The following is an 18,847-nucleotide window of genomic DNA, read 5'->3' as shown; positions in this document are numbered from 1 at the left end:
TCGTCCAGTCAGATCACTCCACGTAGCCTGTCTGAACTGCTGGTTCAGGTGGCCAGTATAAGTAAGTTTCTCATCCAGTTTCTCATACACTTCAGGCACATGTCCAATTGCTGCCTCATCAGTCAAACAGAGACCTGCTCAACTCCTCATATTTGACACCCATGTCCCACGCCTATTGTTTTCCTGTACTGAGGTGATATTTGCCGGATATGAAATTACGAGTGACACAACAAAGTTCGCTCTTGCTAAGCTCAAAACCGCTGTCATGGCAGAAACTTGCAGCACCAGCCCCACGCAGACAGCTACCATAAATTAAAAGAGAGCCTGATCATGCGACTGGCTCTTTGGAAATGAAGCGCTCTCAGGCACTATTTTCTTTGGAGGAGTGTTCTGACATGAAGGTCACAAAGCTCCTGTAGCACTTACATGCCTTAGACAAACCCCATGCTGGAAAGGCTTTTATTCCACATCTGGAATTCTCGCTTGCCTGCTGCAATCCATGTGGCTCTTGTTTCCTAAGACCATACAAACATCGACGCCACCCCTGTCATTGCAGACAAGGTGTTCAAATCCCTCTACCCCTCGCTGACTGCAGCTGCCCCACCCTTGCTCCAGGCCCTCCCACCACAGCAAGTCCCCCAGCTTCCCTGAAATGCAAACAACAGTGGTTTCTGAACATTCAATAGTTCACGAAGCACAGTCAGATCTAGTGATCATGGCAAGTTTGAGCATTGATACGGCAAACTTAATCAACACCCTCGCTGACTTGCACCCTTCCACTTTCATGCCCCTACCCCACCTCAGACCTATAGAAGTCACTACGCACATGGCTCAACCCTTCACAACGGCTGCTAGTGTGCATTCTCATGCAGGAGCATTACCCCCTACCAGTCCAATGAGCTGAAAGACTTGTATAGCACCAAGTTCATGTGCTGGGATCGTGAGCGATTTGGCAGTGCACCACCAACTGCAGAGTGCCATGCAGATGGCACCCAAACACAGTGAGCAAATGCTAGTAGATGTGCCTGGTTGGCCAACAACTTTCTAGGGCCCGTTCGCACCTGAATGCCATAAACCCATCTTGCCAATCAGCTACCTCATTAACACTATCTTGGAGCTGTCCATCTTCCCATGCAAGCTCCTGCCTTGGTCCAGCTCCTCCTCACAGCTGTAAACACCTCTGTCCTCACTTCTTACAGCCCCCACTCCTGCTGTGTTAATCTTGGTCTTGGTGAAGAGTTTCTTTGGACTTGCACCATGGCTAATGTTACTGAACCAATCCTGGACACAGATTTTATCTTCCATTTCAGTCTTCTCCCTGACCTCATACTGCATCAACTAGTAGATGGTTTGGGTCGCATGTCCTCTGCACTTCTCATCTCACCATTACCATTAAACAACTTTCTTACACAGGTCCTTCCGCTGATCTCCTGTCCCAATTGTCACTCCACACCCACCCCCCTGGCACCCCCTGTGAAGTGCACCTCGACATGGTGTACTAGATTGCGACCACTCTGGGCTCACCAATTCACTGCCTGCCTGTGCTCTCCCAGTGGACAAGTGCAGGGTCAAATGGGCAGAATTCTACACTTCCTTTGCCGCTAGAATCCTGCACCCATCCAAAAGCCCTTGGTCCTCCACATTTCATTTAGCACCTAAGAAGGATGGTATATGGCACTCTTGCAGTGATTGTCAGCAGCTCAATACAAGAACCATTCCTGACCATTGTGCTGTCCTGCTCTTATGCAGCTATAGTGAAGACATTTTCAGGCCCACCATCTTTAATAACATAGGCTGCACAGAAGCTTTCACACAGATCCTGTTTGCACCGTAGGACATCAGTAAGACAGCCCTCTTTGAAAGCCCCTTCATGACCTTCAGCCTCCATAATGCTGCTCAAACCTGGAAACGTTTCCTGTGGTGCACTGGCCTTTTAGCCTATTCTAATCTACTCCCAGGACATTACCAAACACTGTGAGCACCTCAACAAGATTTTTGCCCGTGTTTATACAGCAGGGGTCATTTTCAACCTACAAAAATGTGTTTTTGAAGTAGATGAGACTGCATTCCTAGGGAAAATCACTTCCACTTTTGGCTCACAACGCCTGCCCGATAAATTCTGCATGGTCATCCAATTTTCACATCCAAAAACGTATAAAGAGCTTAGCAGAATCCGAAGCATAGCAAATTTTTTTAGTTGCCTTGTCAATGCAACCCTCAGGCACATCCCCACCCATCCACCCTCCTTCCTATCGTCAATGACGTGAGTCAGTCTGCGATCGGCGTAGTCCTTAAACAGTGCATTGGAAACAATAGGCAACCACTGCCCTTCTTTTCGGATAGGCCATCCGAACGCCAGTGTAAGTGGGCTTCATCCAACCAGAAACTGCTCATCGTATATGCGGCAGTGAAGTATTTCAACCTTTTGGTTAAGAGACACCATTTCACCGTCTTCACTGACCACTGCCTTCTTACAACAGTTTTATCCCAAAGATGCTGCCCAAATTTCAGTAGATGGCTCTACCAATTTGTTCCACAAAGCCAGTAATGGTAACATCATCTCTGACAGCCTGAGTCATTTTGGGCCATCAACTCTCTATTAGATTACAAGGCCTTTGCAGAACTCAGTCCATCAACCACACAGTAGCTCAGTTACGTCAGAACCCGAATTCTGACTTCATCCTCCAGCTCCGCCAGGTCCCTTCCAAACACCAGCACATTTGATAAAATGTCCTTTCTCATCCTGAACACACTAATGGCTCCAAGGACTGTGTCTGCACTACCTACCCCCATCCTTCCACGAATTAGCTTTCAACTGCCTGCACAGCCCAGCACTTACAGCATCCACACATCCACTGCCCTACTCCAAGAACGTGTCTTCTAGCCCAGCATGCAATGAGGCTGTTGCAGTTGGATCTGCGCCTGCATCCTGTGCCAGAGCGCTGAGCTGGACCATCATACTCACGTCCCTGTTGCCCCGTTTACCACTGTCTAGCACTGGTTCTGCCACACTCATATAGACATCGTTGGCCTCCTACCACCCTCAGATGGCTGCTGCTAGCTTCTCACGATGATAAACTGATTCAAAACCTGGGCGGGAGCGGTCGTCCTCCATGATATTTAGTCAAAACAGTTGCCACAACATTCAACTCCTGGATTTCGCGTTTTATCTGCCCCTGCCCCATAACATCAAACTGTAGGCCCCAGTTCATATTCTGTTTATTCAGAATCCTGTCTGAGACTTGTAGAACCCTCATTCATTGTAGCACCACCTACCAACCTGCAGCAAACGGCATGGCTTCCATCATACTTTAAAATATGCCCTTATCTGGTAAGACACAAATAGTCTTTTGTGTTTGCAGGTGGCCCACAAAGCCGACTTGGAAGCGTCCACTGCCAACCTGGTGTATGGGCAGCACCTAACCCTACCAGGCGACTCTATTGAGCCACAGTCCCCCTCACTTCTACCTGTCTCCTAGCTTACATTCATCAGCTTCAAGACTGTATGGCCAAGCTCCGACTGACGCCACCACAACGCCATGATGAGTGCAAGACTTTTGTGCACTATAACCTCATGTTGTGTGCTCACTTAATGCTGCCCATCGACACCTGCCAGTCCCCTCTCCACCCACAATACTCGGGTGTTCATCTCATTTTACAACGAAAGGGCAAAACATTTACTGCATGTTTCCATGGCACCCCTTCAGTTGTGCCTATCAGCAGGTTAAAGACTGCTTACATACTCTACCTCATCAATGCCTGTATGCTGCTGATGGTTGAGGTCTCCCTGCCTACCATCAACGCCGCTGATGCCATTGCTGACACTGCTGCTGGGGCCATCAGTGGTGGCACTGAAGATTACTCTGCTAACCCCACCCCTGCCAGTGGTGTTGAACCACTGACCAGCACCTGGGACCCAGACACAACCACCACACTCCCTTTTGGTCCTCCTCCTGCTCATGCTTTTCAACATGTGGAGTCTGACACTGAGCACATGGTGACTGATGTCAAACATGCCACCTTGCTGCCACCACCAGACAGTCACAGCCAATGTTCCCCCAACACCCTGAATTCTATGTCATATCCTGCCGCCACGCTAGCATTTCACTAACGTGTCTAGCAGACGGCATTAAGAGTGGCAGCAACACTCACCAGTGCATGCACAGTCTGTTGCACCCTATGATGCATGTGCCATCCACACCGTGAGGAGGGTACATGCTCCACCTGACCAAGTTCACACCCCTACCGTGTGTTTAGTGACACATGCTTCATGTAGATAGCTTGTGGGTGACATAGCTTCCTGAACAGGACCACTCACAGTCCATGGTTTACGGCTCGTGTGTTTTTTTTCGCTCTTTAGTTTTCCCAAAACGATTCAGAGAGTGGTCTTCTGATATTTGGGAGCCATAAGTTCCACGTGCAGTGACACAGTAAATGCCCAGTACGTTTTACTGCTTTGTACCAGCGCCAAGCACCCGTGTGGACAATCCAGTTTAATTATCATGTACCTTTGTAGTTCGTCATAATGGCACCTCGCCAGAGTGTTCCCTTTACTTTTATTTGTCATTCCTGAAGTCTTTTTCAGAGACAAAACTTTAGTGTCCTGCACCCTTGTGTATTTCTTCGTATGTGACGATGCCACACAACAGTGTCCCATTTACCCGCGGTCTTTGATAGAGACAAACTTTTGGTATTTATGTTGAGTTTCCTATCTTTGCGTAAAGATAGGCTCCCGCCTATTAGCTTTATTTCCTTCGCCTGATACCTGTGATGCACATTGTGCAGAGACATTAGCTGTGATGTGACGTGATGGTCAGTGTGAATTGGTCTCCAGAGTCTAATTCTCTTGTGATGCATACATCAAGATTTAAGGATCAATAATAAACTATAATGAGCACCAAAACGTTAATCTATAGCAAAAGAAGTGATTTCTACGTGTACAAAGTATTTATTATTACACAGCAATGACTGAATGGTGTGTAACCAAAGCCACATGAACAAAATTCATAATTTTTTTAAATAAAATAGTGATCTTTGGTTAGCAATAAAATAAACAACGCTGTTTTTCCGATCGCTCTCAAGAATATTGAGAAAGGGTGATTAATTATTAACAGTTAGACTCTAAACTGTGTTGTCTGCAATGAAAAAATTTCGACGAGCGGGTAATGACAAATTGTTACTTGCAGTTACGGCAGCCGCGCTGAGCAGTCGTTTGTGCTTCGTGCGGGGGCCGGCACCGATTCCATCAGGTGTTTTGTGGAACTGTTATCAAGTTTTTTTAGTGTTATCTACTGGATATTTTAACTACAAGTAGTTAGTAACAAGTGTCAAAGCATCATCGCTTGGAGATTTCTCTCAGCAGCTATTTTTAAAATGGCAGCTAATGATGAAATTCCGGTCGATATTGGCCAAGGGTCGGCTATCACTTTGAATAAGAGTCACAACAAGGAGACTGTCATGATGCACCCTCCTTCAACAGTGTTAATTAAAAATAAGCATCAATTGGGTACCATCAAAATGTGCTCTGAAGATCACTGTCCTCAGAATGCTCAGATGGAGATGGATCAGCATTCATAAAGTTCATCTGTCTTGTCGCAGTGTCAGACAAACAACACCCAGTGACAAAAGGCTAGACACCGATCACCATCACCCCAACAGGCAGCAGCTCCTAACGCAATTGTTCCGAAGAAGGCAAAGGCAAGTGAAAAGCACAGTAGTAATGTTGAAGGAGACGTAGATATGGTAGATATTGATAATGTTGCACACAGTGGGGAAGTTCCAGGAGAAGACAGTAATTTTAGTGTAAATATAGGAGACTGGAATTGCAATGAGCAGCCTGCTTCCCAAAAGTCTGTTAGTCGTAAAAACTTGGACAATTAAGTGACCACGACGGTACCTCCTGCAGGAAATAACACGTTTCCTCATAACAACAAATATGCTAGTAAAGATAATACACACCATTGTCTTTGTAGAGGGAGAAAATGGTAATGTAGGAAAGTTACATCCGATGTCACTGGGAAGAATGTTGTTTACAGAAAGTAATCATTTAAGACATGAAATAGTTAATATTTCAGCTACTGGTAGAAACAGGTATAAAATTGAAACCAAAACAGGGCAGTCTGAAAACAGGTTGCGGTTGATTGATGTTTTTTTTGCTGAAGAGTATGGAGGTTTATATTCAAAATTTCCTAACACAGAGAAGGGGAGTTATCTGTGATGTTGAGATTGCATTATCCCACCAAGACATCCTTGAAGAAAAAAAGTCGGACTTTTTAGTAACCGACGTCCGAAGGTTCACAAAGAAAGTAATAGAAAATGGAGGTTGAAAGTAATTTCCACACTGAAATGTGTTGTAACATTTAAATCTCAACAACTTTCCCAGTATGAATATATGTGCGGTATGCGATGCTCTGTTGAATCATATGTCCAGTCACTTTTGCAGTGTCATAATTGCCTTAGATATTTCCATTTAAGTTTGAAATGTCGCAGTAGTGTCCCTTGTGCCAAATGCACTGGAGCCCACGAGACCTCACAGTGCTCACATGCTGGAGAGCCCAGGTGTTTGCATTTCAACGGAAACCACCTCGCTACTGAACGCTGTTGCCCAATTTATGCCCTGTTGACTTCAACCTGGTAGCCGGCCGTGGTTTGCCATGCGGATCTAGGTACTTCAGTCCAGAGCCGCGTGACTGCTACGGTCCTGCCTCAGGCATGGATGTGTGTGATGTCCTTAGGTTAGTTAGGTTTAAGTAGTTCTAAGTTCTAGGGGACTGACGACCTCAGATGTTGAGTCCCATAGTGCTCAGAGCCATTTGCACCATTTTATTATTTTTTTACTTCAACCATGTAATGGCTCAGATCATTTCCTTCTGGAAATCATAACAGACTTATCTATAAATACAGTAGAAATTATCTACCCAATCAGCAGGTGGAAAATAAAGGATGCTGTAACAGTCCAGGTGAAGTTTCAATCTTTTAACAATTTGTTAGTTATGAAAGAGCCCTACCAACAGCTGATTTCAAATATTGAAGATGATGCAACAATTTCCATTCCAAGAAAAAAGGAAGTCATCGTTTTGAAGCAACGGCCCCCAGTCTGTTTGACACCAGCGTGCTCTAGAGCCATAGCACAGCGCAAACTTGCGTACACTAACTGCTGTAAACAAAGAAATGTAGATACTTCATTGCATATAGGAAAACAGCAGCGAAAGTTCGAAGACGGTTAAAAGACTGTAAACAGAATAGCTGGCAAAAATTCTGTGAATCTTTAAATAACAATGTTAGTATCGCTGATGTTTCGAAGAAATTCAAAATTTTTCAAAAACAAAAAGTCCACTACGCATCAGCCATTAAGTGATGTGTGGCTTGAAGACTTTGTGAATCTCACCAGCTTCCACAGCCGAGCAGCCATATTGCCCCCCCCCCCCCCCCCAGAGCAACGGGATTGCAATCATCCGCTCGTAGTACCGTTTTCGTATGAAGAACTGATGAATGGCATTAAAAAGAGCTTAACGTCCACTCCCAGTAAGGACAATATACACATCAGATGATAGAAAATCTCTCAGGCATAGCTCTCAGAAAACTGTTACAGATATTTAACCAAATATGGATGAATGACACGCTAATAGAAGACTGGACAACTCAGGTAGTGGTACCCATACTGCAACCACATAAAGATGAAGAGCAGGCTAAATCATGTAGACCTATTTCTATTTCTTCCTGTATCGGTTAAAAACTTTAGAACGCCTGGTAAAAAATCGCTTGGAATGGTAGTTGGAATCAAATCAGACCTTATCATCAGGCCAGTATGGACTTAGAAAGGGCAAGGAAACAAAAGATAATTTAAATATCTTAACCTTAGACATCTATGACGTAACAACAAGAAAAGAGAATGTAACAGCAATATTCAGGGATACAGTTGGAGCGTATGAAAATGTTCTTATACCTGTGTCACTATGGAAATTGGAAACCATCGGAATCCCGCCACATCTGATTTATGGAATTAACACTTTCCACGCTGAAAGACACAAATGGGTTCGGTTCCAAAATAAATTAATTGGACCACGTCGTCTTACTACAGGTCTTCAGCAAGGAGCTCCTCAGCCCTCTACTCTTTGCACTATATACTAACGAGCTGGCGACGATTATCCCTTTTGCAGTTAGAATCCTCCAGTATGCAGATGATATTTGTTTGTATGTGTTGACGAAAGGAATGGATCAGGCTGTGTGTGGACTATCAAAGGCGATGGGCATACCGGATCAAACATTACGTAGCAGTGGGTTACAGATTTCGGCAGTATAATCAGTACCTGTTCCTTTCACGGGCCAGATTATGCCAGGCTACTTGCATAGTATAAGACTTTCTGGTCATAAAATGCCACTAAAATCCCAGGCGATGTTTGTGGGTGTTCTCTTCGATTCCAGAATGAGTTGGATACCTCATATTCAAACCGTCGTCAACAAGTGTGAAAAAGCATTGAACCTTATCAGACCAGTGACAAGAGTATGGTGAGGGGGGGCTCACCTCAACACTCTGCTCACCCTCTACAGCACGTTGATACGTTCCCATACAAACTACAGATGCATTATCTATCGCATTGATGGATAAACTGCAGTACAGTAGCTTATACATCTGCCTCGGAGCTATGCATTCTTCTCCCACCAACGCCGTTCTCCTGGAAGCATTAGAAATGCCTCGACATATTCGCAGAACACTTATGTGTGATCGTTATATCTTGCAGCAGATGGCAGATACTAAACATCTACTGATAAAAAAAGCGCGAAACGCTCTCTCAAATCGGGAATAACAGAAATGTCAGGAAACAGCAGTTTTATATCTACAAGTGGTGGGAAGACTGGAAAAATCTCCAAAAGAAAGTATATCGAAATGAGGTCCTTCCAGTGTTCCTATATGGTTATCACAGCTGTTATCACGATATTCATGTAACATATGTCGACTATTCTAGCAATGGAAAAGGATATGGGCACTTTTCACCTACATTGCACCTGGCAGAAAAGTTGGCGGGATATCTTAATCTATATACAGATGGCTCAAAAATGGGGACGGAAAATCATACTGGATGTGCTTTCTTCTGTCCAGAATCTGCAGAAGAAAGGAAGTTTCAACTACCAGCTGATGCTTCCACATTTCTTGCTGATACTTTCGCTATTATAGAGGCAATCAAATATGCAATATCTCTCAAAATCCCCAAGGCAGTAATAATCACTGGCTTTCAAAGCGTTCTGAAATCCATTAGTTACAGGAATTGGGAGAAAAGAACTAGTAAATACACCATCATCATACTGGATCAATATCACAAAGCTAAGAAGACTGGCCAAATTATAGAATTTGTATGGGTCAAACCATATTCCTGCATTCTATACAATGACAAAGCAGATCAACTAGCGAGAGATGCGATTAGCAGTGGAAGACCTATGGACGTTAAACTCCCATACTCCTAAAAGTAAAACAACAAGCGATTCTCTCATGGCAGGAAGAATGGAATGAAAGCCAACAAACAAGAGGAAAAAGCTATGCACCTATACAGACATTCATACCAAGACAGACATGGTTTGCGAACTTCAAACATTCAAAGATAATTATAGCCTCCATTGTGAGAACGCGTATCAATCATGGATCTTTCCCTGCCGACTTACATAGAATCGGTGTATCAGAGACACCCTACAGTCAATGTGAAGAGGAAACAATTGGTGACGTAAACACATCTTATTTCATTGTAAACGCTATGAGAAAGGCAGAGTAGACTTTTTAAAGGAGCTCTTAAGACTTTGTCGCTGCCAGTCGCTTTGCACGATTCCAATTCTCGGAGACACAACCAAGAGTACATATGATACCATATCCCGGTTTCTAGCGAAAGAAGACATAAAACTCTAAAATGAATTGAACTTATCTAAAGAACTTAATTAACAAATAAATTTTTAGAGGTCAGCTATGTTTTGTAATCTGATTCCAATAATTTTGATCTAAAAACATATGAGCGTATGCCCTAAACAGTATGTACAACGAAGAAAAAGAAATGCTACCGTGTTATATGTGTCAGTACATTTATTTGTCATGGCTAACAAGTTTCTATGCTAGAAGTCAAAAACATAAAATAATAATAAAAAAAGAAACAAATTAGTGATCATTGAGTGAAGCCTGGCAAAGATTTTATATAGCTCAACGATTTTACACAAGTTTGGCGCAAGTGTCGGCTGTTTGTAAATATTGACAATTGACATTGCGTGAGAAGTGGGAAGACGCAATGAGCGAGTCAGAAGGGAAGAAAGAAGAGGCAGAAACAAAGAAAATTATCCATACGTATCCATTAGTAAGGGTGAGTTCATCGTCAGCGAATAATTCGTAAACTATTGTAGGCGATATTCCAACTAATATTGTGCTTGAATGCTGTTCTGTAGCACTGCGATATGATTGACGAGATGAGAGGAGAAGCAATGGAACTTTGTGTAACAGCATGTGAGAAGCATGCTGCGAACAACGAAGTATGTAAGACATATTTGTAAATTATCGACACTGAGTGAGATTTGCATGAACACTCAGTTGTCTTAGCCTTTGCGACACATCATATCTGTGCTTTGCACTTAATTTATTTTTGTTCGCGAGACATGTGTCACTTTGTTTAGTGGCACGTTTTGTTTTAGCTGTGTGACGTCCAGAGGAAACATTTTGTAAAGTGGTAGCTTCGGTTACTGTTACTAAATGTTAAATTCGATCTGACACGTTTTATTTACATGGGAGCGTTCCTTTTTGTTTGCTCTGACCTTATGAATGGCAAAACGAACTGATGAATAGCAACATACTTAGTTACTCACCTGATTAGTGACTGTAACACTTGTGCAGCCAGTTAACATTTACTTACATTGGCCGTGCCATCCTGATTTAGGTTCTCCTAAATCCTTCCAGGCACAAATGCACGAAGATTCCTTCAACAAGGCCACGTATGATTGTCTGCCGTCCTCATTAATACATACTTATATATCCTAAGTATATGTATATTTTGAGCTATTTACTTCCATTATGATGGCAATTCCTATATCATTGTGAGATGAATGAATGGATGAATCAAATCAAATTGATGTCTCCTATGTGTATTTAACATTCAGGGCGTGTGAACTGACAAGAGTCACAATTGTAGTTGTGGATTACAGAAATGTATTGGATAATTTTATTATAAGTCTATTTCTGAAGAACATGTTGGTCTAGCACACATGGTTGGAGTGTTAGCCTGAATGAATTGCAGCATGATTCTCTGATATGACAATGCTATGAACCCGTTAACACAATGAGTTAACAATTTCAGAACCGAAAACAACTCACTACCAATAGCTAACAACATTAAAATAACTCACTGTCAAGCCTACATAAACAAGCTCCCAAAACCATCAGACACACATGACTAAGTCCAATGTCGTACAAGCAATTTAGAAACATAAACATGCTGCAAGTGACATGCATTTGCTGCTCAGAGATACGAGTTCACTTATTTCAGGCTCTGCTGGTTGCATAAAGTACACCAATCTGCATTAGGCATAGTCCATATTAATGCAAGCAGGCTAGGAAAAAGTCCTACCTTCCTAGCCTTGGACATTATTGAATTTAGCATATGTTAAAATGTAGGACTAAGTGAGGAACACACATTTTTTGTTTTCTCCAAAAAAAAATCTGCTCCCAGAAACAGCCCTCCAAAGATGAAACTGTGCGTACCATCTGGAAGCTGTGACTTTTGGAAGAAAATGTAGAATGCTGTATTTCTAGAACAGTTCTAGATATTTTGTTGGGGTTTTGTATTTGTAAGATAATTGCTTTATGATTACAAAGAAATCCTCCATTCTCACTTATCTGTCAAAGTTCTTTTATTAAAGAGTTCTGAACTATTTTATAATTTTTGAATTTTTTTGCAAAAAAATGCCAATCCGTGAAATTTTGATTTTTTTTTTTTTTTTTTTTTTTTTTTTTTTTTTTTTTTTTTTTTTTTTTTTTTTGTTCTATTGATTAGTACCATACAGTTCTACGTTCCCTGAAAAGAAGAGCTTCCACTTTTAGGCTGAACAGGTTTGATATACAACTGAAATTTTTGCCATACATAACGGCCTTATTGCAGTGGATACATCAGTTCCCATGAGATCACTGAAGTTATGCGCTGTCGGGTGTGGTCGGTACTTGGATGGGTGACCATCCAGGCCGCCATGCGCTGCTGCCTATTTTCAGGGCGCACTCAGCCTCGTGATGTCGATTGAGGAGCTACTCGACTGAATAGTAGCGGCTTCAGTCAAGAATACCATCATAACTGCCAGGAGACTGATGTGCTGACCCCATGCCCCTTCTATCCGCATCCTTCTCTGAGGATGACATGGTGTTCGGATGGTCCCAATGGGCTACTTGGCCTGTAGACGGAGTGTTAAAAACCTGTTTTATTACCAAATTATCACATAACAGGCTCATAAAAATCAAAATCAAGCCTTATTTAACATAATTTTAGTTTTTAAAGATGAGTAAGATACTCATTTTTTCAAGCACTTTAAATGGTTCCAAAATGTATGTGAGAGGTCCAAAGATTTAAAGGTTTCAGTTTATACAATGTCTCTTTTGTACTGAAATTAGCCAGTCAGTGAACTAAAAATGTGTTCCACTGCTTAAGTATCTTCCTTTGATGTAGGGTGATGCCTTTCTGTTGAACCAATAGGAACTGGAGCTCTTACAATCTTAAAACATTGTGAACAGGAAGTGAGCACTGATGGCATTGTTGCTGTCCTTCACCTGGAAACCCACATCCAGCAGCCGGTCCATGTGGTAGCATAGAGTTCACTACAATTTTGTTTAAATCATAACTGGTGTCTGTAACATTTGAAATCCACCAGTCACAGTTGTACATACACGCCACAAACATCCCCCTTCTCAGGTTGTGGATCTGAATATTATCCTGCTGTTTCTCAGGAGGTGTTGGCCGTGTGAATGAAATTTCTTCTTTTTTGCACTTTAAAGTGTGTGTAATGTGAGTTCACCCTTCACTTTGAGTCCAAAAATGTCTTCCAAATTCCTTTATCAGGACTAGTTTGTTTGGACCATTCTTCTTTTTTCTGCTCACGGAAGTCTTTGATTTCCTCTTTGGACAAAAGAGTGAGGGCTGTGGTTGTGTAAGATTTCACGACTCTCGTAAAATCCTCAGAATTCTGAATCGCAGGTGTATTTGGTCTGGAAAGATTGTTTTGTAGCATGATGCTTCAGCAGACTGCCTACACCATCACAAGGCCTCTTCCCATGACCAGTGGCACTGTACACTCAGTCAGTTGCCACACTTACTCAATTCAAAAAGCTGGTAACAATTTTTAAAATGACTAGGAGCACCATCAGAAATAATGATGATCTTCTCTGCTCCGTTTTTCAGTTGAAGAATTTTGCACATTGCTAGCAAAGCATGTGCTGAGTCATGTCGTGTGTCATCACTTCTAACTGTAACACTTGTGGCGTTGTTTTGAAACGTCACTCCTGTAAAAATTGAAACCTGGTCGTTACTCCAATGATACCCTTGTAATTCTTGTGGGAGTATTGTAGGCCATTTCTCAGCAAAATCACAATGAAGCACTAAACATAGTTCTTCAGCCTGTACACACCCTTTCACTTCTGCAATGTGTTGTGTTGCAATTTCTTCAAATGTTGGTGTGTTACTGCTTTCACCGACCATTTACCAGTTTATTTTTAATGGTTCAAATGGCTCCGAGCACTATGGGACTCAACATCTGAGGTTATCAGTCCCCTAGAACTTCGAACTACTTAAACCTAAAGACATCATCCACGTCTGAGGCAGGATTCGAACCTGCGACCATAGTCGTCGTGCGGTTCCAGACTGAAGCGCCTAGAACCGATTGGCCGGCTCAGTTTATTTTCCTCACATGTTGCATATGTATTTTCTGCAGAGTTATCTGCTATGTCTTCCAGGCCATGTATCTGTAAAGACAGTCCTCCCTTTCTCGGGTTGTCTCCACATTCTTGAAACAAACAAGCCACTCGCTTTACTTCACAGACTACTAATGATGCCAAACCAAGGTGTCATAGTAACGTGCTCCAGTAAGTTCTTCAAAGTTACCCTACAAAGTTCAAAATTAGCGCAGTACACACATAAACAGACATTCTAGGTCAGTGTGGAACTACTACTTAGGTCATAATGCATAAAATTTTGATCTTCCAATATGTGAAGTTGTATAGTTTCTCTTATAAGTTGCAGAAGTTCCTTTAATGCTTTGAGTCATGTACCTCTTCACTTTCACAACTTTTTGACCCTCAACTGTTACAGTTACAGTTCTTTTTTGTTGGCACTCTGGTGAGAACCCCATTTATCTTCCAGATAAAATGACTGCACTATTTGAACTTGAACTGTTTCTACTGGATGACCATAATAGGGATCTGGTCTTCCAAAGACTCCTTCTACATACTTCACATTTCTTGATTTGTCTGCCATGTATTTTGATACTGATGGAGCATGGTTAAAAATTGTTTTCTTTGAAAACACCTCAAGAATAATCCCTGTAGGATGCACAATATTCAACAGCTGAGCTGATATTTGTGAAACATTCCAGGTAAGAGGTGCAAGAGTGCTTTGGTTCATTTTCTTCTGAAGACGGAATTTCTGCTTTGAAGATTGTGGTCAGTTTTGCTGTAGTATATTCATCCATAGCTTTAGTAATTTCTCTGTGCTTTCTTGATGCATAGAGCTAATGATTCGACTTCACTGACCACGGTTTCTTAGCAGGATTAACACCTACCTCTGTTGTTGACTGGTTCAGGGCATTTAATTCTTCCACTATTGATGCAAAAATCTGCATCATCTGCACCAAAGGAGGCTTTACCTTGTTCAGACAGTATCATTGTTATTCTGTCAAAACATTTACAACAGAAAAAGTCAACACTGGAAACATCTTCACTTTGAAACAGTCTCTCAAATGAGAACACTTATTCCCAACCTGAACAAAGTCTGGTCTTTTTTTTTCTATATATCACTCTTTTATGGATATGCAAATAAATATGCACACTTCACTCACCTGTGACCCCAGTCAGAAGACATTTCGAACAATCCTTTTCAAAAAACAGACTGCAACTCTGTCAACTGGCAGATTCCTCACGAAAACCCAGAACTCACTGGATGGTCTGAGGTTTCTTAGAAGCCTTTTCAGTAAACAAATTGGCACAGAAAAACTACAATACAGAAACTTGCAATGAACAAACATAGCAAAGAAACTGACAAGAAACTACACAAAGTGTAAGAAATATATGCAACAATGAAAGTGAAAAGAAATAACTGCAACAAAGAAAGTGATAAAAAAAAAAACTGCAACAAAGACAATGGAAATAAACATTGTAACTAGAGATGGGCAAACTGAAACACGTAACTGTTTCAAAACAAATGAAACAGTACAATGTAATGTTTCAATATGCTGTTTAGAAACAGTTTGTGTTTTGACCGAGCAAGGTGGCGCAATGGTAGCACACTGGACTCGCATTCGGGAGGACGACGGTTCAATCCTGCGTCCGGCCATCCTGATTTAGGTTTTCCGTGATTTCCCTAAATCGCTCCAGGCAAATGCTGGGATGGTTCCTTTGAAAGGGCACGACCGACTTCCTTCCCCATCCTTCCCTAATGCGATGAGACCGATGACCTCGCTGTTTGATCTCTTCCCCCAAACAATCCAGTCCAATGTAGTTTGTGTTTTGTAATCTAATAAACCTACACATTTTATCATCTTCACTGTCTACTGTATAAGTATGTCCACATAAACACAAATGAGGTGCGAGAGCGCTAATCATATCACACAAAGTATGAAATTATCACTTAGAGGTCTTGGCAGTTTCATATTTCTGCAGCAAATGCGCTGCTTTCGTGTCGTGTGGCTTTCGTACTTTTCAATTGGCTGAGGACAGCCATAGCTGAAGAGCCACCACGAACATAACTGGAGGTGGGAGCAAACTGCAGAAACAACGGGTATGCTACTGGGATTCCCACATTCCTGCTAATTTCTATGTACACAGAGGGAATCATTAAGGATAATAGGCGCAGTGACTATAGACTCACAAATAACGACAAATAATTCGAATAAATAACAAAATACAACAGAAAAAAAATTTATCTTTCAAGGAGTTCCGAACCGTTACTATAAATTCACCATGCTTCCTAGTCCTTCTTGTTCACCATTACACTATCAGTGATATGTCAAACAGATTGCCTGCAATTATACCTACATCAAATTTATGTATATGTCTAATAACTGTCATTCTACGCCTTATTTTATTCAAAATGTTGTAGGCTTACTTACGTTTCTTAATATGATTACTGTACATGAACAGAGAATCACATATTTATCAAAAAGTGTAATTGAACTGAATGATTTTCACATATTTATTATTTTGAATGTGAATAGTATGCGTTGTTTTATTGCTTGGTTAGTGTTTATAAAGCAGATATTACGCCATTTCGGAATATGACAGTCAGCTAGAAACGAAGCTTTATTTTCGGATATCTTAAGCATCATGCTATTGCTTGTCAAAAAGATTTTGACACTCTTGAATGTACTTCATGAAGTGGTATGTTAAATGTTTCAGTACCTGTGCCGAGCCCAAATCTCGTCCGACACAGAGGGGAATTAAACATCACTGTTTCGTAGTCCATTTCAAGCACTGGTGGACTGAAACAGTCTTATGTTGAAACAATGATACAGTTTCTGTGTCTGGCTCGAGACCGATTCTGGTCCAGTTATCTGAGACAGGGGTGGAATGAAATGCCACTGTTTCGAAACAGTGAACCGTAGCCGTTCCGAAACACTGAAATAGTTCCACATATCATACACTGTATCGAAACATAGAAACTGTGGCCAAGTCTAATTGTAACAAAGAAATTAGTAAGAAACTACTTCAGTGAAGACATACATTACCCTTGAAAGTTAAAAAAGATTTTTAAAAATAAAACCTGTCCAACTTAAAAGTAGAAGCTCTCCTTTACAGAGTATATAGTACTACATGGTACTAACCAACAGAAATAAAAATCTTAACTTTTCTAGATTGGCATTTCTGAAAAAAAAATTTCTCTAAATTATAAAAAATAATTCAAAAGGTGACAGCAAAAGAATTTAGACAGATACATCCAAACAGAGGATACCATTGTAATCATAAAGCAGTTATCTTCCAAATAAAAAAAAATCTAACAAAATATCTAAAACTGTTACAGAGATACAGACAGCATTAAAATTTTTTCCTGAAATTTGCATTTCCAAAATTGTGTTCGCAGTGTCATCTTTGGAGGTCTGTATCTTGTGGTAGGAATTTTTTTGGAGAAAACAAAAAATACATGTTTATTTCTTACTCCTAAATTTTAACATATGCTATATTCAATAGCATCCAAGACTGTGAAGGTAACTCCCCTGCCTGAAGTCATATGGCTTATGCCATTAAAAATAGGTCAAGGAACTTGAACTGTATCATCATCAAGCTGGCTTTCTCTTTATATACGAGGCATGTTTTTTAAGTAAGTACCATTTTGCCACACCACGGCCGCAGCGCTGCGGTCGGCGTTCTGCACATGGACATTGGGTAGCTACATCTGCTGTCTATGCACTGACATCATTACAGTCTGATTCTTCCTTGTTTACGTTGTGTACTGAGTGTTTAAGATTCCTCCGATAATCTTGAGTCCCGCCGACTGTAAAGTACGGGCTGTTATAAGATTTCTTAGTGCTAAAGGCCTAAAAGGCATCAATATTCATCGCGAGATCTGTGCAGTTTACGGAGAAAACATTGAGTGATGAAATGGTAAGAAAGTGAGTGAGAGCTTTTAAAGATGGCCGCACAGATGTGCATGATGAACAACGGAGTGGGCGTCCTTCGGTCGTTAATGAAAGTTTGGTGCAGCAAGTGGACAATAAGGTGAGAGAAAACAGGTGCTTTATGATTTCCTCCTTGCGGGATGACTTTCCTAATGTTTCTTGTAGTGTTTTGTATGGCATTGTGACCGAGCACGTGAATTACCGAAAATTGTGCGCACATTGGGTACTGAAAATGTTGACGGATGTGCACAAAACCAAATGTTTAAACAGTGCATTGACTTTCCTTGAGCAGTGCCACGACGACGGTGATGATTTCTTAAGTCAAATTGTTACGAGCGACGAAACATTTGGTGGCCTATGTCACACCAGAATCAAAGCAACAGTCCATGGAATGGCAGCATTCAGATTCACCCAGAAAAGTGAAGTTTAAGCAAACAATTTCTGCCTGGAAAATCATGTGCACAGTTTTTTGGGACAGAAAAGGAGTATTGCTTGTGGAATTTCTGCCTTGTAATGAGACAATCAGTGCAGCAGCTTACTGTAAGACATTGCACAATCTGCACCATTCAATTCGGAACAAAAGACGTGGCAAGTTGAGCAAGGGCACCGTTTTGCTGCAAGACAATGCCTGTCTGCATGTGGCGAATCAGACCAAAGACCTCATCACATCTTTTCAATGGGAAACTCTAGATCATACTCCGTACAGCCCCAAACTTACGCCCAGTGACTACCATCTGTTCCTGCACTTGAAGAAACACCTGGGCAGTCAGCATCTTCAAGATGATGATGAAGTCAAAACAGTGGTGATGCAGTGGTTAACAAATCAGGTGGCAGACTTCTGTGAGGAGGGTGTTCAAAAACTGGTACAACGTTATGACAAGTGCCTTAGTATTGACTGAAATTATGTAGAAAAGTAGATTAAGGTACAGGCTTTTACGTAAAAATAAAATTATTGAGATATCTTAGCACATCTTTTTTTAATTTCAAAACGGTACTTGCTTAGAAACACGCCTAGTGT

At 41.5% G+C, this 18,847-nt stretch overlaps 1 protein-coding gene across 5 annotated transcripts in view; it reads left to right on the top strand.

Moving 5' to 3' along the window:
• The first annotated feature begins 10,192 nt into the window (after window positions 1–10,192).
• The window catches only part of LOC126334652 (dynein axonemal light chain 4-like), a 40,519-nt gene continuing 31,864 nt past the window's right edge, over window positions 10,193–18,847 (top strand). For 3 of the 5 annotated variants that reach the window (XM_049997102.1, XM_049997111.1, XM_049997121.1), the window contains exons 1-2: window positions 10,193–10,337; window positions 10,420–10,503. In XM_049997102.1, coding sequence (XP_049853059.1) covers window positions 10,266–10,337; window positions 10,420–10,503 — 156 coding nt within the window. In that variant the 5' untranslated portion in view covers window positions 10,193–10,265. Of the gene's footprint in view, window positions 10,338–10,418; window positions 10,504–18,847 lie in introns of those variants that run through there. The other 2 variants (XR_007564768.1, XR_007564769.1) reach the window with 1 other exon arrangement.

The sequence above is a fragment of the Schistocerca gregaria genome, chromosome 1, assembly GCF_023897955.1.
Source record: "Schistocerca gregaria isolate iqSchGreg1 chromosome 1, iqSchGreg1.2, whole genome shotgun sequence".
Classification (NCBI taxonomy): domain Eukaryota; kingdom Metazoa; phylum Arthropoda; class Insecta; order Orthoptera; family Acrididae; genus Schistocerca; species Schistocerca gregaria.
The sequence above is the reverse complement of the archived record's forward strand: the minus strand, read 5'-3'. Positions and strand labels throughout refer to the sequence as shown.